General features: G+C 39.1%; 1 protein-coding gene across 2 annotated transcripts in view; it reads right to left on the bottom strand.

Annotated features, from left to right (window-relative positions):
* PNLIPRP3 (pancreatic lipase related protein 3) overlaps positions 1-22827 on the bottom strand; it is a 57841-nt gene that overhangs the window by 21942 nt on the left and 13072 nt on the right. For both annotated transcript variants that reach the window (XR_014827001.1, XM_021073715.2), the window contains exons 3-10: positions 19601-19720; positions 18815-18946; positions 16352-16460; positions 11746-11865; positions 11543-11665; positions 6836-6954; positions 4018-4150; positions 1819-1930 (exon numbers count right to left, since the gene is read on the bottom strand). Coding sequence is in view for 1 of the 2 variants with exons in the window: in XM_021073715.2 (XP_020929374.2) it covers positions 1819-1930; positions 4018-4150; positions 6836-6954; positions 11543-11665; positions 11746-11865; positions 16352-16460; positions 18815-18946; positions 19601-19720 (968 nt within the window). In the remaining variant the exon portion in view is untranslated. The remainder of the gene's footprint in view (positions 1-1818; positions 1931-4017; positions 4151-6835; positions 6955-11542; positions 11666-11745; positions 11866-16351; positions 16461-18814; positions 18947-19600; positions 19721-22827) is intronic.

Here is a 22827-nt window from a genome sequence, read left to right as displayed (position 1 = left end):
GAGCAGAGAGTGTAGATTGTCTTGAGGCATATTTAAGCCAAAAAGGCCAGATGAGATTTCTTTATTCCTGCTATTTCCTCATTCCTTTGTTAATATATTGTCTGTCTCCTCTAACAGAAAGATAGGCTCCATGAGAGTAGGACCTCTACTATTGTACTGCCCATTAGAACAATTCCTGGTATACAAGAGGTATTTAAATGCTTGTTGAATGAATGAAAGAATGTTGCTATTCCTGGGGTCTCTCTTATTCCGTTACATGGAGAATTAATTGATTTAATTACTAGAAGACAACTTTTCTTCCAGGTTATTCAGGTAAGCTCCCTGTTGCTCCATGAACTGTCTTCCCTCAGTGCACACAATGCAGCCCTTCATAACAGTGTCACTGGAAGCCCCAATAACTAAAATACAATCTATGGTGACGCCAGACTCTTAGAGCTTGATTGACAAGTAGGAATAGACTGGCAAACAAATTCATTTAGCCGACTTCGTTTCAAGGCGAGACATCTATTGTGGACTTAAAATGCTTAATTATTCTTTAAAAGAAGGACTGGATAGCTATGCAAGGGCATTACAAATAGCTTCTTTAGTCATTAGCAAAAGAGGTAGAGAAATGTCAAAACATTCTCACAAATCTTAGAAGGGGCAGGAACCGCACATTTCTCCCCCCCTGCCCTAGGTCAGCTATCTTTGTGCAGGACACATACCCCACAGCCTTAGGTGGTGTACTGTGGGCCTCAGAGCCATAGCCACAAGATTGTGTTGAACTATTCTCAGAGGAATATCTTAATGGCGACAAAAAGAGCAATAGATATGAAACATGCTAAGACAGGGAAGGGTATTTAGGACATGGAAGAGCATGGGTAAAGTCAGGAAGGGAGGAAAGGGTGGGATGTGTTTAATGCTGAGTGGTGTAATCAGGGTAACATGGCTGAGCTGAAGATGAGCAAAGCCAAATGGCAGGAGGCACAGCTAGAAAGGTGGGGTGAAACCTGTGCGTGAATCAGGATCCAGACAACCACTGACTGGACTCACCTTTTCCTGCAGCTGCACCAAGCCAAGATGATGAGCACATATGCTGCCAGAGTGATTAATACAATACATCCCTCAACTGACAACCACAAAATCTCTGCTTTCTGACCTCTGACCAGTATTTGAAGAGGACGTAAATCACCGAGGCAAAATATCTAATCTATTCATCAGTTTGCAAAATAACATCTAATTAGTATGTATAATGTTGATTCTGAAATGAATTGCAGAATTAGGCAATGAAAGTGAAAGATGTACAAAAATGCTAAGGCTGATCAAAGAAAAGATTAAGGAAGACTCAAGATAAAAGGAGACTTTAGCTCAACATGTGCAGTGAATGTCTCTACTGAATTATTCCTACCTTTGGTTGTCCCATCATTCATCCTGTATCTGTGGGTACTACCTAGAGGGCTTATTAGAAATTTGGCAATTTATACAAAATGGCTTATTTCATAAGGAATCTATACAAATAAAGTTATATGCCCACATTTATATAACATTAATAGATTGGATTAAAAATATATCTTGTTTCCTGTCAATTTTTTCCACTTGATTATCTAGGGACCATATTTTCATGTTATCATTTCCTAACATTTTCTGTCTGTAGCTGGAACTGTGGAGAAAATAGATATTATGAATTCCATTTTATATTTGGAAAACATAAAGTAAAACGAAAAGATAACTATAACATGATGCCTGGTGCTATTGAAGGAAAAGAAAAGACTGAGCCTTACTGAGCCAGACAAACTCAGTGCCAGCACTGTTATCTCTCAGGTCCTTGTCCTTGCCTACCTGATAATCCCAAACTCCCCTGTTTCCCCAGTTGTTCCACCTACACGGAGAAATATGCTTCCTTGAGTGACATTGTTTCCATCAAGTTTGACGGACAATTTGTGCCTCCAACCTGGAAGTAAAGAAAAAAAGAAAGAGAGGAAGGAGGGTTACAAACATGTAAAAAGCATGACATCCTGGCTACTTTAACATAAACACAACTTTCAAAGTTAAAGTGGAACAGTGCTATTCATGTTCATGAAAAAGTACAACTTTATATACCTTCAGTGAATGTGGGGAGAAACGACATCTTAAAAAACACACAAATGTTCACATTTTGATTTTGCTAATATAAACTGTTAAATTACATTTTTTAAATCAAATTCTTTAATTTTGCAGATTTTTTATGACTTTAAAAGGTGTCTTCTTTCATCCATTAAATTTGTATTCTGTGGCATGTATGCTTTCCACAGCCAAGTTTTAATTTGCCATAGTTTGACAACTAATGCAGAAAAAAAAAATCTAGAAAACCTATTGAACATGAAAGTCTGTGCTTTTAAAATAACTTAGGGGCAAAGTGAATTGTCCCTCCTTCTGCTGCAGGGATATGTGCTAGGAATGCCCAGTCAGTACGGTCTGGGTCAGCACAAAGCCCGCCAGGGATAAATCCCTGCAAACAGTCAAGTGTAACTTTAAAAAAATCTAGAGCTAAACAGATCTTTCACTCTGAATTCTGAAATTGTTGTATGCATAATAACACAGAAGAGAGGCACTTCATAAAATTGTCTGAAAAGCATCTGAAAGGGAAGAAAAAGCTATTAGAATTTTCAGTTGATGAGTTAATCACCGCCAAAGAGCTCCCTTTCCCTGCTCAGCCCATTCCATCGCAACGTGACTCCCACTGTCCCTTCTCTACTGAAATCCCAAGGTCACCGAGGACGGAACTGGCGCCTCATCCCACGAGCCTCTTTGGACCTTTGAGCATAGTTGAAGGCATCCTCCCTCATCATCTTTCTTTTCTTGCCTCCCACACAGCTTTACCTTCTACCTTCTCTCTCTCTCTGCCTATTCTTCAGTCTTATTCGCAGGGGCCTGTTTCTCTGCTCTCTTTCTTCTCATTTGACACATTCTTCTTGGGTAATTACATCATCCCCTTTCATAGTTTACACACCCAGGTCGGTAACTGTAGACAACAGTGATCCCCACAGGCTGAGACCTCTATCTCTAACCTCACACTCCCAAGTCCTAATAGCATCTCAGGACTAATGCGTTAGATTCTGAGCCCATTAACTCACTCCAAATCAGCCTCTCTACCTCTCTGCCAAACCTGCCTCTCTTACTAAGTTCATCAGATGGCACGTCGTCCACCCAGCCAGAATCATCCTTGACGTCTGTACTTTCTGCATCCTTCAAATCCATGTACCCAGTTCCTTTATGCTTCAACCTCCTATCTCTGTAATCACCTCACTTCACTCTACCTTATCTGGATTGTTGCCACAACTGTTTTTTTCCCCTCCAGCTTTATTGAGATATAGTTTACACATAATAATGTTGTGTAAATTTAAAGTATATAATGCGATGATTCGATATACATATATTGCAAAATGGTTACCACAGTAAGAGTGGTGAAGCAGCAATTCTGCCTCCCCTCTAATCCATGACTGATTTTTCTGAAAAAACCATCTGATAATCATAAAACCTTTCAGTGCCTCTTTATTAGCCCAAAGATAAAACCCAAACTTCCCACGTGGAGCACAATTTCATCATTTGATCCAATTTACCTCTCCCATCTGGTCTCATATTATTGTCCTCATATCTCTACAATCCCAGCAGGGGGAGCTTCTTTCAGTTCCAGCTCTCTTATCTCCAGGAATTTTCATGTGCAGTTCCCTCTGCCTAGAATCCTCCATTTCCTTCTCCTCTGACTCATCTTTCATGAGTCAGCTTAGAAATCACCTTCCCTCAGAAGGCTCCCCTGACCTGGTTCTGAAAATTCCTCTGAACTTCTCCCAATGGAAAGTTTATTACTCAGGGTTGAAAACGAGATTTTTTTTTTTTTTTTTGCTTTCCCTCTGGCCTAAACTCACTATATTGTTCTCCACTGCATCATCAGAGTCTGGCCCAATGCCCGGTTCTTTAGTAGACACTCAGCAAAAACTGCTGAATTTTTAAAGATAAGTACCTTAAAGCAGTACAATAAGATTTAGCTGCAATACTTACGGGCAAATGGGGAAAAGGTCCCTGTGTTTAAAAAATAATATGATCTATTAGGCTCCCGATTTTTGAGGTGAAATCTATCAGCAAAATGACCCATCGTAGGGCAACCTTCCTTGGGACAATGGAAGCAATTTCCCTGGTGACAGAAAATAAGAGGCAATTAGAATGTAATTAGAATTTTTGACCTTCAGTAAACTCAGGATGTATTATTAAACTCCAATAAATCTTTGCAATCTAAATAAAGTGTATGCATTTAAAAGTGACTAAGTTGCCTAACAGACCACCCTGCCTGTTTTCAAGAACAAAACATAATAAAAAGGGAAAAAGAGGGAAAAGAAAAAGGATCTGTTCAGAAAAATGAGTAAATAGGAATAGATAATCCACAGAAGAGGAAACTCAAATAATCAATAACTATGTAAAAAGATGCTCAGAAGTTCCTGTTGTGGCTCAGAGGTAACGAGCCCAACTATTATTCATGAGGATGCAGGTTCGATCCCTAACCTTGCTCAGTGGGTTAAAGGATCCAGTGTTGCCGCAAGCTCTGGTGTAGGTCACAGATGCGACTTGGATCCGGCATTGCTTTGGTTGTGACACAGGCTGGCAGCTGACCCCTAGCCTGGGAACTTCCATATGCAGAGAATGCAGCACTAAAAAGCAGAAGAAAAAAAAAAAAAGATGCTCAATCTTACTAGTCATCAGGAATGTGCTAATTAAAACAATATGCAATTTCATTCTCAGCAGAACTGCAAAAATTAAAACAATCAGCAGTACTAAGTATTGGTGAAGACACGGAGTGGGAGATTCTTATTTGCTCCTTATGGGAATATAAACTGACAGACATTTGGTAATGTCTAATAAAGATGGAAATGCACATATGCTTTGACAATTTCACTCCCACTATATGTCATAAAGAAACATCTACACATGTACAGAAGGAGATATGCAGAGGTGTTTATTGCAGAATTGTTATTAACAAAAACTAGAAACCAAAATGCTCACTAGCGGGAGAATGAAAAAAATAAACTGTGGCTGTTTGCTACAAAATAAATACAACAGATCTATACATATCAGTGTAGATCTTAAATTTATAAAATTTCATTTTAAAACAGCAAATCCAGAAAGACACAGTATGATGCTATTTATTTGCTTCAAAGTCTGCCTTAGGGAAGGACATGGAGGGAATATAAGACACTTTAATTTTATGGATATGTTTTAAAATCTAAAGCAAAACTAACAAAACATTAACAAAAAATCTGGGCAGCAGTGTTGGAGTTATTTGCTATTTTAGGTTTTGAACTTTTAGATTTACAAACTATGGACATTTAGGCTAGGACTATAGTAAAACATCTCATTTAAAAATTCCACTTTTAATGAATAAAAATACTAACAAAAATAACAAAGGCTCATGTTTATTGAGTGCTTTCCATGTTTGAGGCACTGCTCTAAGGACTTGACATGCATTTAAGTCAATTAATCCTCACAAAGTCCCTTATGATTACAATGCTTTTAGTCTCCTTACTTATTAGCAGATGAAGAAGCCAATGGGTAGGAGTAAACAATTTGTCCAATGTTGCATGTCTAGTAAGTGATAGAATAAGAATGTGAACCAGACAGCCTGGCACTAAAACCCCTCCTTATTTTATTTTTTTAAATTTCATCTCATTGTTTTATGACTGTTGGGTAAAAGAACAATTAAATATGTCAAGGATGTTTGACTCAATGTCCTCGAGTTCGTTGCTGTAATTAGCATCTGTGCAGCATAGGAGCCTATGGTTCTCCAATTTAGCAGACTGAACCCCATTACCTCTGAATATACTGTGAATCTGAGAACTGCTTCCACCTGCCACCAGTGTAGTGGAGGTCAGGATCCCCTGAGCTATTCAGAGCAGCATCTGGGACTGTAAGAAGGAGGTTTTGGGGAAATGCCAGTACTTGACTAGCAAGCTTTCTGAGAAAAGCAGTTCACCAGCCACGTAATGAGTAAGGACTACTGGCTCAAGAAACTGAGACGGCCTGAGGGAATCCACTCACCTTGCTGGTATTGGAAGGGAAGTGCTTATTCTTGTCCCAACACTGTACTTATTCACAAAATGCTATTATTTACAACACACTTCAGTTGGAAACCCCACATTTTTCTACCCTGATAAAAGAGAGGATAGGTCTCTAAAGCACAAGCAGGAAAATCTTTCCACTTCCCACTACAAAACAGATTTTCTTTCTCCTTTTCATAGTGATAACCAAATGAAAAATATGTTCAGCTCAGGTCTGGCACCACGTGCTTTATGACTCAAGCAAAATCAGATTTGGTATTTTGTAATGTATTGATCTATATGGAACTCCTCTGAGCTATCTATGCCTCAGTTCTGCTCTGTATAAATAATTAAATTTTAATAAAATAATTTTCATGTTCCAAGTAAATAGTAATATGCTTGAGTGTAGCTATCGATTGGTTCAGCCTTCTCGGGGCATCTTTGAGGATGACATTTAAAATATGTACACACCAAAATTTTTGCCCTGGACTTATGCCTGTTACATAGTGGCATCTAATTACTGTATAACAAATGGCCAAAAAAGCAAAATTGGATATAATCTTCAAAAGAGCTGAAGAAACCAGAATACAAATAGTTGGTTTAGTTATTTAGGCCCTTCAGCAACCCCAGCTACTGTTCCATATGTACTCGGCACAGAGAGAATCTACTATTATTTCCCACAATGGCAGATGTATTTTTTGCTACATCTCAAAGTTCTGATTTTTAGTTGGCAGATCATGCTTCAGAAAATGACTTGCTAATTAAGTTTCATTGCAAAATACTTTACTTACTGCTTTGAAAGATGTGTAGGATCTACAAGGATAGGCAATAAATGCATCAGGATTGAGAATACTTTCAGTATAGAAGCGGTGACTTCGGGCATGGTTGCATTCAAAGAAGGAAGACATCTCTGTGAAAAAAATTTCCAATTAACTGACAGCAATGAACTGATTAACTGATAACTGTTAGTATAAACCACTTCTTAGAAAAAGTAACTTTAAATGACAGTTTCTTGACTTGGGTCCAGGTCAACAGACCTTGTGTTTAGGCTTGGATGGTGCACATTTATCAATATTATGCATAATTTTCTTGTACCAAAGCATCTTTTGTGTAAATCTAAAGGGACAGTCAAGCTCAGTCAGTAAACAAATGCAAAGGTAGGTGACGGTGCTCTGACGTTAATATCCCAACACTTCCCAGATCTCTGACATAAGCACGCAGAGCTTTAAGGATCACAGAGATGTGAACACAGCATCTCTTCCTTAGACCAATTAACTCTCTGTCTCCCTGTTTCTGCAGGAATGATTGAATTCCCTCCTATTTAATCACTGAACAACCAGCAAGGTTAACTGGTAAATACCTTCAGCCGAGCCTGAAGGTGTGAAGGGGTAAAGAATGGTACAGACAAATTAGTTTTGTCATTGTCAGGCAGAACATTATTGACATTATAGGATTATTGCAATAATACATAAGAGTTGTAATTACATTTGTGCATTCTTAAGTTATCATAGCAGCACATTTACGTTTTCTTTTCCTTAGCATAACAACGTTTTTACTGTTTGGCATGGACTATTCTTCCAACAACCCACACAGCTTGGCTGACCTTTCTGAAACCAGATTTTGGTTTTAGTGTGTATGATAACTTACTTATCTATAAGAGTGTCATTTAAAGAATCACTCCTTCCCAGGTCCTCATCCCTTTGCAATATCATGTTACCATTCTTTTTGTTTATATTATTATATTTTATTTTTTGGTGGCATCCATGGCATGTGGAAGTTCCCAGGCTAGCAATTGAACATGTCCCACAGCAGCAACCCAAGCTGTTGCAGTGACAATGCTGGATTCTTAACCCACTGCGCCACAAGAGAAATCCTATCATTCTTCCCTTCAAAAGATAGAGTCTACTTTTTTGTTTACTCTCCAGGTTACAGGCTGGTCTTATGACTTCTTTGACCAATAGAAAGTGGAGGAACTGACACTGTGCAAGTTCCAGGACCTTGGCCTTCAGAGACCATCCAGCATCTACCCTTGCTCTTTTGGAACCCAGCTTCCAAGTTAAGAAACTCAGGTAAACTGGCTGGGTAGAGGGCTCTGAAGGATAACAGACCACTCAGAGAGGAAAGCTAGTACCAAGAACCTAGATGTGGAAGGCCATCTTGGACCTCCCCCCGCCCCAGCTTAGCCCAATCCAGGTTCCAGCTGGATGCAATCACATGAATTAGCTCAAATAAACACACTGCAAAGCAGAATCTCGCCAGAACTGCCTGAATCCTGAGCCTCAGAACCATGGGCAATAAAACCATTGTTTTTTTTAAAGCCACTATGGTTTGTTACACAATAGATAACTGAGACAGCATAATTTCAGAAATGCATAGTTAGCAGAGATAAGGAAAAGACTTAAATATGACAAGACACCATCAAACTCCTGGAAAAGAACATAGGCAAAACATTCTCTGACATCAACCTTACAAATGTTTGCTCAGGTCAGTCTCCCAAAGCAACAGAAATAAAAGCAAAAATAAACCAATGGGACCTAATCAAACTGACAAGCTTTTGCACAGCAAAGGAAACCAAAAAGAAAACAAAAAGACAACTTACAGAATGGCAGAAAATAGATTCAAATGATGCAACTGACAAGAGCTTAATCTCTAGAATATACAAGCAACTTATACAACTCAACAGCAAAAAAGCCAACAACCCAATTAAAAAATGGGCAAAAGACCCGAGTAGACATTTTTCTGAGGAAGATATACAGATGGCCAAAGCACATGAAACAATGCTCAACATCACTGATTATTAGAGAAATGCAAATCAAAACTACCACGGGATACCACCTCACACCAGTCAGCATGGCCATCATTAATAAACCCACAAATAACAAATGCTGCAGAGGATGTGGAGAAAAGGGAACCCTCCTGCACTGCTGATGGGAATATAAGCTGGTACAACCACTATGGAGAACAGTATGGAGGTACCTTGAGAACAGTATGGAGGTACCTTAGAAAACTATACATAGAACTACCATATGACCCAGCAATCCCACTCTTGGACATATATCTGGACAAAACTTTCCTTGGAAAAGACACATGCACCCACATGTTCATTGCAGCTCTATTCACAATAGCTAAGACATGGAAACAACCCAAATGTCCATGGACAGATGACTGGATGAGGAAGATGTGGTATATATACACAATGGAATACTACTCGGCCACGAAAAAGAACAAAACAATGCCATTTGCAGCAACACGGATGGAACTAGAGACTCTCATCCTGAGTGAAGTATGTCAGAAAGAGAAAGACAAGTACCATATAATATCACTTGTATCTGGAATATAACATATGGTACAAATGAACCTTTCCACAGAAAAGAAACACCTAGACTTGCAGAATAGACTTGTGGTTGCCAAGGGGGAGGGGGAAGGAATGGGATGGATGGGGTGCTTGGAGTTAAGAGATGCAGACTATTGCCTTTGGAATGGATTAGCAATGAGATTCTCCTGTGTAGCACTGAGAACTACATCTTGTCACTATGATGGAGCATGATAATGTGAGAAAAAAGAATGTATACATGTATGTGTAACTGGGTCATCATGCTGTACAGTAAAAAATCGACAGAACACTGTAAACCAGCTATAATGGAAAAAAATAAAAATCATTATATAAAAAAAAGAAGAATTGGCAAGGAGTTCCCATCGTGGCTCAGCAGGAATGAACCCAACTAGCAACCCTGAGGATACAGGTTCAATCCCTGGCCTTGCACTGCTGTGAGCTGCAATGTAGGTCACAAATGTGGGTCAGATCCTCTGTTGCTGTGGCTGTGGCTGTGGCCAGCAGCTGAAGCTCTGATTCAACCTCTAACCTGGGAACTTCCATATGCCACAGGTGCAGCCCTAAAAAGCAAAAAAAAAAAAAAGAATTGGCATCATTTTTTAAGGCAGACTTCTTTTATATCACGTTTCCTTAATACAGATTTATATTCATAATTGTGACTTAGACAAGATGGTTCATTAGAATATAGGGAACAATGAACTTTAAAGGTGAATGGTTTCTTAGAAATGAATATAATGTAAAATAGAATATCTTTAAAGTTAAAACTCATCTAAAGACTTAACATGAGTGATGATAAATGTGCTTTTAATCCAATAAAGTTATAGGAATTATAGTTTCTCAAAATGATAGCTTTTGCTAAATGTATATTTTATTTGAACTCATTCTTCAAAAAATTTCAAGTGTTCAGTGTATAACACAATATAGTTATATAAAATAGTCTTATGGTATATGGTTTATCCTAATAGAAATAATTTTAAATTATAATGTGGCAAATAATAAGGGATATAAGATTTATCATGGGTCTTTTTGAATGAATTTTTATTATTTTCACTAGATTGGATTGGCTTTAATTTTCATTCTGAGTATCTGTAGATTCACCAATTTTTTAAAAAGCAGTCATTGAAAATATATATTTCTAATTACATTTATTCCTTCAGAACAATTTTAAAACTTTATAACATCTCTAGTGAAGAGGAAATTTGAGCTACTCTCAGTGTCATGATCTGTGTTTTTTTCCTCTACAAAAGCCAAATAATTACATCATTTAGATATTCTGACCACATGGGATCTGGTGGTGGGATATTTAGAATCATCAGATATTTATTTTCATATCATCACACATTATAGTACTGTGCATTACTATATATTATGTATGATGCATTCCATTATTTACAAGGTGATGGTATATAAAGATAGGGAGGAATGGAACTCCTAAATAATAGCTTTTTGGTGTCTTATAACGAAATGCCTTATGAATATTATTATTATTGGAGATACATACATATAAATATATCACTATAAAAGGTTAAATACTATTTGTTTAATTTGTGATTAATTTCATTTGTAATCCAGAGTGACTCTGCTACAAAAGTCTTTACCCTTGCCATCTCCACCCCTTGGCTTGGAATGCCTTTCCCTGGTATCTGCATGGCTAACTCTTTAGGCCATCTTTTCATTAAGGACTTCCTGGCCATCTTATCAAAAATCCCCTTTCCCTTCATCAACCCCATTGTCATCAACACATTATATTCCCATTCCATGCTTTGTTTTGTCTCCTTATACTCATTCTATTATCGTTTTTCTAGCAAATATTAGCTCCCAAAGAGGGATTCTTTTCTTTTGTATGAATTTCTATATCTGCTATTCCTAGAATAATGTCTGTCACATAGTAAGCACTCAATACATATCTGTTAGGTGAACGAACACATCCCCCTTGTTTATATTGAGGGAATACAATATTCCAGACATGCTGTTAGACTTTGAGCATACAAAGGTAAATAAGACCTGGACCCTGAGCTTGCAGATCCCACAACTGGTGGGAACTTCACACATGCAACTGTGTTTTAGGCTAAAATATATATTATATTTTATCATATACAAAAGGATACAAGAGGGAGCCAAGTGAATTTATAACAGCAGCCCTCATATTTTAGAAAGTATTTACCTTCCTTGTAAACATTGAGATCAAATGTAAATAACGGTGTTATTAAGTCTTCACATCCTGGCATGTGCTTCCCTCCATTTGGGTAAAAGTCAAGGTGACCACAAGCATTAATAGTTCCAGCACCTGAGATAGAAAAAAGTGGGGTAAACACTTCTAAAATTCACTGTTCTTCAGGATAATTTTGGTTTGTGTTAAAAACTTACCAAGTTCAAAGAGGAAGCGAACTGCATTTGTGTGAATAACATCGACAAAGTTGGCATCTGAGGGGTCCAGCCTGACCTCCTTTGGAGTGTTGTGGAAATATGGCCCAGCTGGGTCCAACCCTGGGAAAAAGCTAAATGTGTATTAACCAAGACATACAAAAGTACACTGATAGTATTGCCATTTTGGAAAGACAGGTGGTAAAGGCAAGGTATTTTTTCTTGTATGATTTATGTAGGTCAAACACCACTCAGCCTAAGGACAGATACATAGACTATTGGGCCTGTTTATATTTATAAACACAAGGTCTGTATATATTGCAATGTCAAATTCCTACACACAAGTCAGACTGTATCTAGACAACGCCAAAAATCTAACCAAGTCAGAAAAATCAAAGTGGCTATTCTAGGGCTTGTACATGGACTATCATACATACAACTTGGGCTATGGATTGCAAATGGTCTTGAAAGCAACATTTATATGTAAAAAAATAAAAAGAGAAGAGCTCCTCAAAACATTAAGATGAATCACAAAACAACACAGTTAAAATAACAGAATCATAGTCCTTGGCTAAGGCTCAGTTAGTTCCATTCATTGTATTACAAAAGCCTGATGCCCAGAGAAGTGAAGGGATTTGACACGGCCACCATATGTTAGAGGCAAAGTGGACCAGGAGCCCTGGTGTCCAGACTCTCAGCCCATTGTCTCCTGTTCAAATGCCTACTAAAATAAAGGTCTCTAAAGTGTTGTGATCATTCACGTAACTCCTCATTTACACATCTGACAATTATTTATTAATTTACTATGTGCTAGGAATGGGGTTCAGCATTTGGATACAAAGAGTAAGGCCTAGCCTTGACCTCAAGGAGCTTTCTGTTTGGTGGGGAAGGCTCTGTGATACAGTGTGCTCAGTGCTGAGTCAGAGGTGAGCACAGGTGTTACACAAGCACAGAGAAGCAACATGTGACCCATGGGAAATTAGAACATGCTTCTGCTGCAGATGAGAGATCTGAGGAACTAGAAGAGTCAGCCAGGGTAAAGATGGGGTCAGCAGCCTCCTGGTGGGGAGGATAGAGAAGAATGTGTGCAACCATCAGGCAAGACAGTTAACCACATTTGAGAAAATGTAACTAGTTTTCAAGGGCTGCAGTGTAGAGTTTTAGAAAGAAAGATGAAGACAGCATTGAAAGCAGGAGCCAGATATAATCTGAACCATGATGGGTTTGGGCGGAACCTGGTTGTTGATGGGCAGCTCTTACAAGTTTGCAAATTTTGGGGAGATTTACCATCATATGTGTATCTTAGCAAAGTTTCTTTGCTGTTAAGTGGCGGCAGAGCTGTGGCTGAGCCCTGGGAAAATGTGGCACGAGTGAGAAATGAATGTGCCACAGTTAGGGGGTGTGAACTGTCATATTATTTTGCTGATAAATATAATTGTAGAGGAAGAAGTGATAGAGTGAGAAGAGGTGAGAGAGAAGAGGAGGCCTAGTGCAGAACCTTGGAGCACACCAATGAGTAAGGGAAGGCAAAAGAAACAGAACCTGAAAGAAGCCTGGAGAGAAGCCTTCAGACAAGACCAAAGACACGGAAAAAATGGCAAACCACAGGATCCAAGAGGAGAGGGTGTTCCAACAGCACGGGAGGGGTCAGTGAGTCAAATTCTGCAGAGGAGCCAAGTAAGATGGAAAAGGCCTGAAAAAGTCCCACTGAAAAGTCTCTGATGGTATAGGCAGAGTGGTTTTTGCCAGAAGGGTTGGGGAAGAAATCAGACTGCAGTGAGTTGAGGAGAGCAGAGGATGTATGGCCACTTTGGAACAATCTCAGGAGTGAGGAAGGCCAGGGCATCAGCTAGAAGGGGCTGTGATCCAGGAGGAAGGTGCACACATCAGTGCTAATTGGCAGAGCTGGGGAAAAGAGCTTGATGAGGTGGGAGAAAAATCAGACAAATCACAGTTAGGTCCCCAAAGTAGGCATGAGACTCAGAGCACAGGTAGAAAGATAAAATTAGACACAGGGGGTCAATGAAGTAAACCAATATGCATCTGAACAAAACATCCAAGCTTAAAAGAAAGATGTTGAAAGCATTTGTCTCACGATTAATCTTCAACTCTAGGGAGGTTTTGTTGTTTGTTTGTTTTTTTTTGGCTAATATACAATTGCTAATTAGATACAATCTGCTGATGAAAGATACATCCAAATATAGCAGATTATGTTGACCTTAGGACAAGGCAACTAGATTAAAAAAAAAGTTAAAAAAAAAAAAAAAGACAACTAGTCTTTCCAAGAGGCAGAGAAGAGGGAATCTCCTATTTGTGATTTTAGGATATTTCAGGAAGAAGGTTGACAGAGGGAGAACTATTAGGTTCAAGCGTTAATTGATCTGAGATGGGGAGATGTGACCCCTACTATATAAGTGAGAGCTTCACCATTTAGGATCTGATTTTATCGATGTGTATGTATTTGGGTGCATTTGTGTATCAGCACAGAGGGAGTAATCTCTTTCCAAACAGGGAAAACATCAACGCTGTTTATAGATAAAAGGAAAATGAAATCTTGAATCAGCTGATGCTAGAGTCATTTAAGGCAACTGCCTACCAGTTATAGATAATTACCATAGACAAAAACTTATATATGTCTTAAAATCTCTCACATTTTGTTTTGAACTGGTATTGTTATAAATACAAAATCTTTTTTTGATGTCTCAGTTCTTTTGTTAGTCAAGGAACATGATTGCTCAAAAACTAACCACTTGGAATACAGATTGCAACATCTAAATTATATAAATTCTTTGGACCTTTAGAGAGCCTTTAAAAATTTATTGTTTTCTATTTATTTAACGGGATAATTCACTTGGCAGGAAGAAGTAGAATTAAAAAGTATCTGATTTTTGAACTAAGAATACAGGAAAGCAAAATCTCCATGAATTTACTGTACCCCAGTGTGAATTTTTATTACATGCATGGCAATGTTCTTCTCTTTAATTTACGGCTGAAATGCCCCAAAGGCTGCGGAGGCCCCACGAGCTTCCATCTGCACGAGTTTCTTCCTTCCTCTGAGCTTAAAAACTTAGAGCAAAGGTAGATTTTTGCCACACAGTAATATCAGCGTAAATATACTATTTTTATTATCCTAAATAAGAATGGTGGTGGTGGACTGGGGTTGGAGTTGAGATCAGAGGGCTGAGAGAAAGAAGAAACTTTCAGCAGGAAAAGCCTGTTATACCAAGAGCTTGCAGAAGTAACATACTTTAAACTTCTTAACTATTTTTAGAAACAATATTTTAAATTTAAATTTGAAATGAAATCATGTACGTGTGTGTACACCTGAGCTAGCTGCAGTTTATTGTTCTGATAAACAGAAAGTGTGTACCTACTACGTGTCAAGATGTACACCCAGCACGGTAGTTTATTATTTTGACAAACAGAAAGTGTGTACTATGTACACACTCCCAGGCCTGGGACGGGAGTGCAGTAAGGGAAGCTTTCTAAGTAGTGCAGAGTCTTCTGAAAATAATAGGCACATACATAATTAATTAGACTTTGTGATACAGTATTTGTAGTTTCAAACATAACAGAGGCATATTTCAAAAAGGTGGGAAGTACAGAACATCAACTCTGCCTGAGGAAGAAACAGTCTAGATACAACTTTAAGGACGAACAGTGGATGTTTAGGGTGAGAAGGAATGTCATTTGCAAAGGCACAGAATCACGGAAAAACATGATGAAACATGAAAAATTCATATGACAAATTAAGAAGCTTTAGACAACAGAAAGTCTCAAGCAGTGGAGTGGCACAGCCTGTGTTTAGAAAGATGACACCGGCAATGCTCGTGTAAGACTGGGGTACCAGCCATGAATGGCAAAAATCTAGGCAGGAGATGGAGAGGACCTGAGCTAGGACAGTCACCAGGCCGTGGAGAGGCACAACATAGATGAAAGAGAAGAACAAAGGATGAAAGAAACTTGGGACTTGCTGATTGACTGCTGTTTGGGGAGGCAGCGCAGGGAGGGGCCAGCCCAGCTTGCCAGTGATGCTGCTGATATTCTGATCTCTATCCTTCTGATTCAAGCAGTTGGAAGTCTGAATGCAGGGAAGGGATGGGATGAATTACCATCCTCAAAACCCTAATTCATAGGATTCACTCTGCAATTTATTTTGAGACTTAACAGGATATCCAGGGGTAATATTCAAAATTTTAGCAACGAGAATGGCATGGGCCTTAAGCAAACCAGTTCAGCACTGGGGAGCTGTGATGCTGATGTGCCATGGATGTCTTTCCAGGACCATCTTGGGGCTCTCTCTCCCTCTGCGTATACGTAGCGTGGAATTGCGAAGTATGGAATGTGTCGTAATTCAGTCAACCATCCCCAACAGGTGGACCTTCCCAGCTTCCATTACTTTGCACCAAAGGCAACATTGTGGTGAACACTTCTGAATGCAGATTTATACACTCACACTTTGGAAGTATTTCATGTTTTAATGTGATGGAGTCACATTTTCTCCTGTCTTACATTTGCTTCTGTGACTTTCTTTGATGTTCAGATACTTGATTTTGTGTGTAAACAAATAGGTAAACAAACCCAAGGCCCAACTCCAGGGCAAGCTTACCAGTTATCCTTCCAAGGCCTGGCGTTCTTGACCCAGCTTCCCCAGCCAGATGAGCTCCCAAACTGTGGCCAATCAAGTGCACTTTAGAAGGGGAATATCCAAATTTTTGCTGGTAGGGTTTTTAAGAAGGAAAAGACAACAAATATTTTTAAAAGAGCAGGTAGACTAGATGAAACATGCTTAAAATTAAAAAGGAGCTGATATGTTTCTCCCTCTCATACCCATGACGGGGACTGCTAAAATGACAAAGTGACACCCATATCCACCTACATCCTTATCCAGATGAAGGAAAGGCATCAGAAGGGCTGGAGGAATGCCTTCTGTCAGAGTTCTTCTCCTAGTGCTAAGGGGCCTCAGAGGAAGGCGAACAGCCCAGGGACCATGGCAGTGGCTTCTGGGATCCCTCCTGAGGCCTAACCCATCCAGCACACCCCCAACACAGGTCAGAGGCAGCTCATCTTCCTGCTGTTACCTCGCCTGTGTCTGTCTCCTTCACTTTAAGGCAACTCTAGCAAATGTCTGAGATGCCTTTGGTCTTTAGAAAATTTTAAGAATTTTTAAGAATTAAATTTTAAGAATGTTCACAAAAAGACTATGTGTGAGTTTACACACACACACACACACACACACACACACACACACAATCAGCTTAATGGGGAGCAAAGGAGCAAAGTGTTTTCTATTTTCAGTTTCAGCAAAGGTTCGGGCTCTCTCCATGATAATACTGAAAAACAAGAAATTGCCGTCTTGGATAAATCTGTCATTTGATCAAATGTTCTTTTTATTTTTCACCAGTAATGACAGGGTCGTATGCTGCATTATGAAGAGTACTTTTGCATGTGAATGTCTTCCCCATTGGTTCCTCTCATTAGGGGACCCTGTCTTCCGCTGCTGCCACCATTTGAAATCTCCGCTTGCTTTCCAGCCTTTCTCTGCAGACTGGGGTCTGAGATTGGCTCCCACTCTCCTCCCCTTCAGCTTTCTCCTCCTCCTTCCCCATCCACCTGGTACCCCATTGTCAGGCACCTGCTTGCCCGAGGGCCAATCCAGGTGGGGAAGTAACCTAGTAACCTGTGATAAGATGACAGAAAAGGGGGCAGGGGAGAGACTCCTCCCCATTCCCCAGCTGCTCCTCTGCAGGCCTGGATCCTGAATCATTCCTGATGGCTCCAGGCCTCCTCACCCTAGACCTTCTCCTGCTCTTCACCTTGGGCTCCCAAGGGGGTGCAGAGTTCACTCAACATACAAGTCAGCAAACAGTTTCCCCTTCTGTTCATCAAACATCTCATGGCTCCCTACAAACCACTCCTATTTATTTCTTGGATGAAGAGCCCATAACTTAGGCTCCAGGATCAACGAAGATATTCACGAAAGCTTAGGACTGGTTTTTCTCTGAGGAGGAGATGAATTTGATTTTATCCTTTGTAAGACAAAGACCCACTGTAAGTTCCTTCTTGTAGTCTAGTCTCCCCTGAAACAGTGGGAAGAGTAAATAGAGATGGGGGGGGCAGGGAGAGAAGTGGGGGGCAGATGGAGAAGTCTGGGGCCTACAGAGAAGTGGGGGCAGATAGAAAAGTGGGGGCAGATAGAGAAGTAGAGGCAAATAGAGAAGTTGGGGGCAGATAGAGAAGGGGATGGCAGGGATGAGTACTGGGCTCCCTGACTCTTCTCCAGGCTGTTTCCTAGCTGGGTTCAGGCTTAGAAGGTCACCTGCCCTGACCGACCACCCACGTGCCTTGAATTTCTTCACAGTGCCGTCCCCACACTCTGTCAGAGCAGAAACACTATCTTGCTCACTGCATGCCCTCAGTGCCTAGGACAGCAAGTGCAGAGTGAACTATTTGTTGATGGAATGAGGGAACTTTCCTTAAGAATCTGAAATGGTCATAAATCTTTAGATTTTACTTCATTGCATTTTATGGCAGGAAATTATTTTCTATTATAGTAGAGCATTTGGAGATTTATAAATGTATCAAAGTACACCTTTCATAAATAGCAATGTCTATTTTCTTCTTTTAGAAAATGTGTACGTTAAAGAGTTGTGCCTGGACTGGCCTGTGGACCACAGAATCCAGTTTCTGTGGGAAAATGTATTTCACATTCTACACAAATAGAACTCATAAGGCAGAAACAGTTTATTATCTGCTATTAAGGATAGGTTTACAGTGGGAGGAAAACCAACAGAGATGGTCCCAAACACTGACCCAGGCTGGATCTTGGGGGACAGGGAAGGATTTGGTGAGGAGGCTGTGAAGGGACACTGCCACCAAGTGGCACTTTGTAGAAGCACAGGCACTTCTCTCACAAGTAAATTCCCTTTTGGCTACCATACATCAATACTTATTATTTCACATATTCAGTACTTGTGTAAACCAATAAAAAGAACATAGAATTGCCTCAAATTCTTGGTGTTATGATACAATGCCAATTAAATATAATTTTTAAAAAATTAATTGTTCTTACCTTGAGAACATCAATAAAATAAGCCACCTCAGCACCAACAACACGGAGATTGTTCACAGCCTGGATATACTGCTGGGAACCATTAATCCAGTCTAAATTAATGCAGTTCACATCTTCTACTTTTAGCAATACCTAAAAAGATTTATACAGTGTTAAAAATAAGAATTAAGGAAAACCAAAGTGCCTGAACAACTGATTCCACAACAAGAAATAACATATGCAGGTACTGAGAATCTACTTCATGCTAGGCTCTATCCTAACTCTTTTATATTTATTAATTTATTTAATCTCATTTAAAGATAAGGAATCTTAGGCACGGATAGTTTAATCAACTTTCCCATGACCGCAGAGCTGGTAAGTAGAACTATAATATGATTTCAGACAGCCTGACGCTACCACACTATATGGCTTGTAAATAATTAATTGCTTATACTATGTTAGCAGCCTATTAATCTTGAGTATAAGAGAGGAACATTAATTTCATGGAGTGAACTTGGAAACAAACGTTTTCCTTAAATTAAATGAGAAATTTATCATACCGTTCAATCTTTGTCAAAGATGAGAATTTACCAAAGAACAATTATAAAAATCTTCCATCATAATCCATGCAATTCACTGTAAGTGAAAATAAGTGGGAAATAGGCAATTCATTTGAGCCTTGGAACATGGACAATGCGAATAACTGAATGGAGAATTTCCATGAATACACATTAGTACCTTACAAAGTATATTCACATTAAACATAAAGCTTTCATACTAGAGTAAAGGAAGAGTTTATTCACATACATTGCACATGTCTTGCTGCCATTTGCCATCTGATTTCCATCCAGGTATGTTGATATGGGTGATCTTGTCTGTCCCAAAGTTTGAGGCTTGGATAGTTAAATAATTAACTGCACTGATTTCCTGTTTCAGGTGAAATGAAAAAATTAAGGTAGAATAACTGAATATTATTTAACATTTAGTAGAATTATTCTAAATTTGCTCAAAAGTCTTCCTCTAAATTTGATTTTAACAGCCTTCTTTAAAACATTTTTATCGAAGAAATAGTTACTGCTACATATTCCAAAAGTACCAAGAAATTATTACTGCATTACAAAATGCAACACAGAAATTTAATCATGAGGAAAGGAAATTAAAATATTTAGTTTTAAGGCAATGTTTGTAAGACAATGTTGGGTCAGTTTCAAATGTAATTTCAATAAGCCTTACTTTCGTATCATACTTTTCAGTTATCAATGTAATTCATGAGAATTATCTTATTCAAGCCTTAGAAGCATGCTCCAAAGGTGGCAAATGCCACACTTCATGAATGAGAAAAAGAGGTTAGACTCACCATATGAAATACAACAGCATATTAAAGACAATTTTATATGACTATGTTAAATGTTGTTTTGTATTTCTCATACTTTGTTGGATGGTTTTTATAACCAAACTCTCAAAGACTTTAGAATACTATGAATTTAAGTGATTTTACTATTAAGAGAAAAATTAAAAGTCATAAATATAAGCAGTTGTACTTAGAAAAAATACCTTAGAAATCTATACATAGAACTTCCATATGACCCTGCAATCCCACTCTTGGGCATCTATCCGGACAAAGCTCTACTTAAAAGAGACACATGCACCCGCATGTTCATTGCAGCCCTATTCACAATAGCCAAGACATGGAAACAATCCAAATGTCCATCGACAGATGATTGGATTCGGAAGATGTGGTATATATACACAATGGAATACTACTCAGCCATAAAAAAGGATGACATCATGCCATTTGCAGCAACATGGATGGAACTAGAGAATCTCATGCTGAGTGAAATGAGCCAGAAAGACAAAGACAAATACCATATGATATCACTTATAACTGGAATCTAATATCCAGCACAAATGAACATCTCCTCAGAAAAGAAAATCATGGACTTGGAGAAGAGACTTGTGGTTGCCTGATGGGAGGGGGAGGGAGTGGGAGGGATCGGGAGCTTGGGCTTATCAGACACAACCTAGAATAGATTTATAAGGAGATCCTGCTGAATAGCATTGAGAACTATGTCTAGATACTCATGTCGCAACAGAAGAAAGGGTGGGGGAAAAAAACTGTAACTGCAATGTATACATCTAAGGATGACCTGACCCCCTTGCTGTACAGTGGGAAAATAAAAATAAATAAATAAATAAATAAAGGCTCTAATCAGCAAATAGCAAGTTTGACAATGGTAATCCTAAACTGAAAAGCAACACATTTAGATACTTATGAAATTGAAATGGAGAGCCTATTACTAGCTACCTGTGTTTCACAGTATATGCAATTAATCATACACCTTAATAAGTTGCTTACAGCAAACAATTATGAGAATCTTAAGTTGGTTTACATGGCAATAAGTAGAATACAGATAAAATCATATCTATCTGTGTTATGGGTTCTCTACAGAGAAGCTCAGTTAACCCTCTCAGTACTGTGAGGTAGGTACTAATTTTACAAATCAGGGAGGGGCATAGTGAGAAATCAAGTCATTTGTCCAAAAGCACTGCAGCTAATGGGTCCTGGAGCAGGATCCAAACCCACATGGACTTTCTCTGAAGTCAGGCACTTAACCACTGGGCTTTCAAGCTGTAATCTGATCATAATGCTTTCTTCTGATAGGACATAGACCAGATAGATGTAGGATTTGTGAGACAGGTAAGAAAATCAATTGTATTTGGGCTTTTTAGAAAGCACTTCCCTGCTAAATAATTAAATCCAAGTGCAAAGATATTTGTTCACCTATGTATCTAAAAGAACCTGAGGCTCATTATAACTCCCCTTAAACAGCTACTTTGTTCTTGTTTCTAAATTTAGAAAAATATTTTGGAAGAGGACATTTGGTAGAAAAGGTTTGTTTATTCTTCCCCCGTCATGAGAATAGTTTGAAGAAGTAGGACATGGAGCAAGCCTCAAAATGGCAATCTGACGAGTATTAGCGGATCCAAGCATCCTCTGTCGTCACAAAAGCCACTAATGATTTAATAAAGTAGAGTTGGGAGAAAAAAAATTTTTTGTTCACTGCACATTTAATCTAGCACATCCCTCTAAAATGATATACTAATTTAGAAAATGGAAAACTTCAACCAACATCATGGAATCAAAAGAAGACAACTGGATTCTGCTACTGCAAAGATAGAAACTAAGAGAGGGCATTAGAACAGCTTATTCAGAGATAGGGCTGAAGTCTGTTGATATTCAGCTGGGTTCTGGGGTCTTTTCTCTTTGTTTGTTTGTTTGTTTGTTTGTTTTTTGTCTTTTTGCCATTTCTTGGGCCGCTCCCATGGCATATGGAGGTTTCCAGGCTAGGGGTCCAATCGGAGCCATAGCTGCTGGCCTACGCCAGAGCCACAGCAACACGGGATCCGAGCCACGTCTGCAACCTACATCACAGCTCACGGCAATGCCGGATCCTTAACCCACTGAGCAAGGGCAGGGATGGAACCCACAACGTCATGGTTCCTAGTCGGATTCGTTAACCACTGCGCCACGACGGGAACTCCTGGGGCCTTTTCTCTTGCATTCTTATCTTTGAGGGGGCCTGGAACCTAACTGGCATAAAATCAACCTGTCCTACAAGTGCTGACTACTTCTCATGGGATCTCATTTCCAGTGAGTCAAAAATAGTCATTGGTTAGGGTATGTTCTAGTCTTGATAAAAGCTGCAGGCACAGAAACCACCATTAACTATGCAAACTATGAATCATCACTAGTGAATGCACAAGCCACTCTCGGTTTAAGAAGTCATGGATTCATGGGAGAAGGGGGCTGGTTTTATTCTCCCAGAAATGTAAATGAGAAGGCCTATGACTCAGAAGACCAAGTTTACTGTACCATGTTTATCCTTGACAATTTCTTCCTCTGAGGAAAGAGTGTGCTAAGTCATTGCAGAGTTTACATCCGCTTTCTCATAAACAAAGGCAATCATATTTACATAGTATGAGGCAAGCCTGGGATGATCTTTGCTTTCAGTATCACACCTTCACTCATCCTA

The sequence above is a fragment of the Sus scrofa genome, chromosome 14 (genome assembly GCF_054392235.1).
Source record: "Sus scrofa isolate SSC_HxYL_T2T_F1_AM1 chromosome 14, Sscrofa_HxYL_maternal_Yorkshire_Landrace_v2.0, whole genome shotgun sequence".
NCBI classification, from domain to species: domain Eukaryota; kingdom Metazoa; phylum Chordata; class Mammalia; order Artiodactyla; family Suidae; genus Sus; species Sus scrofa.
This window is presented reverse-complemented; position numbering and strand designations above follow the sequence as displayed.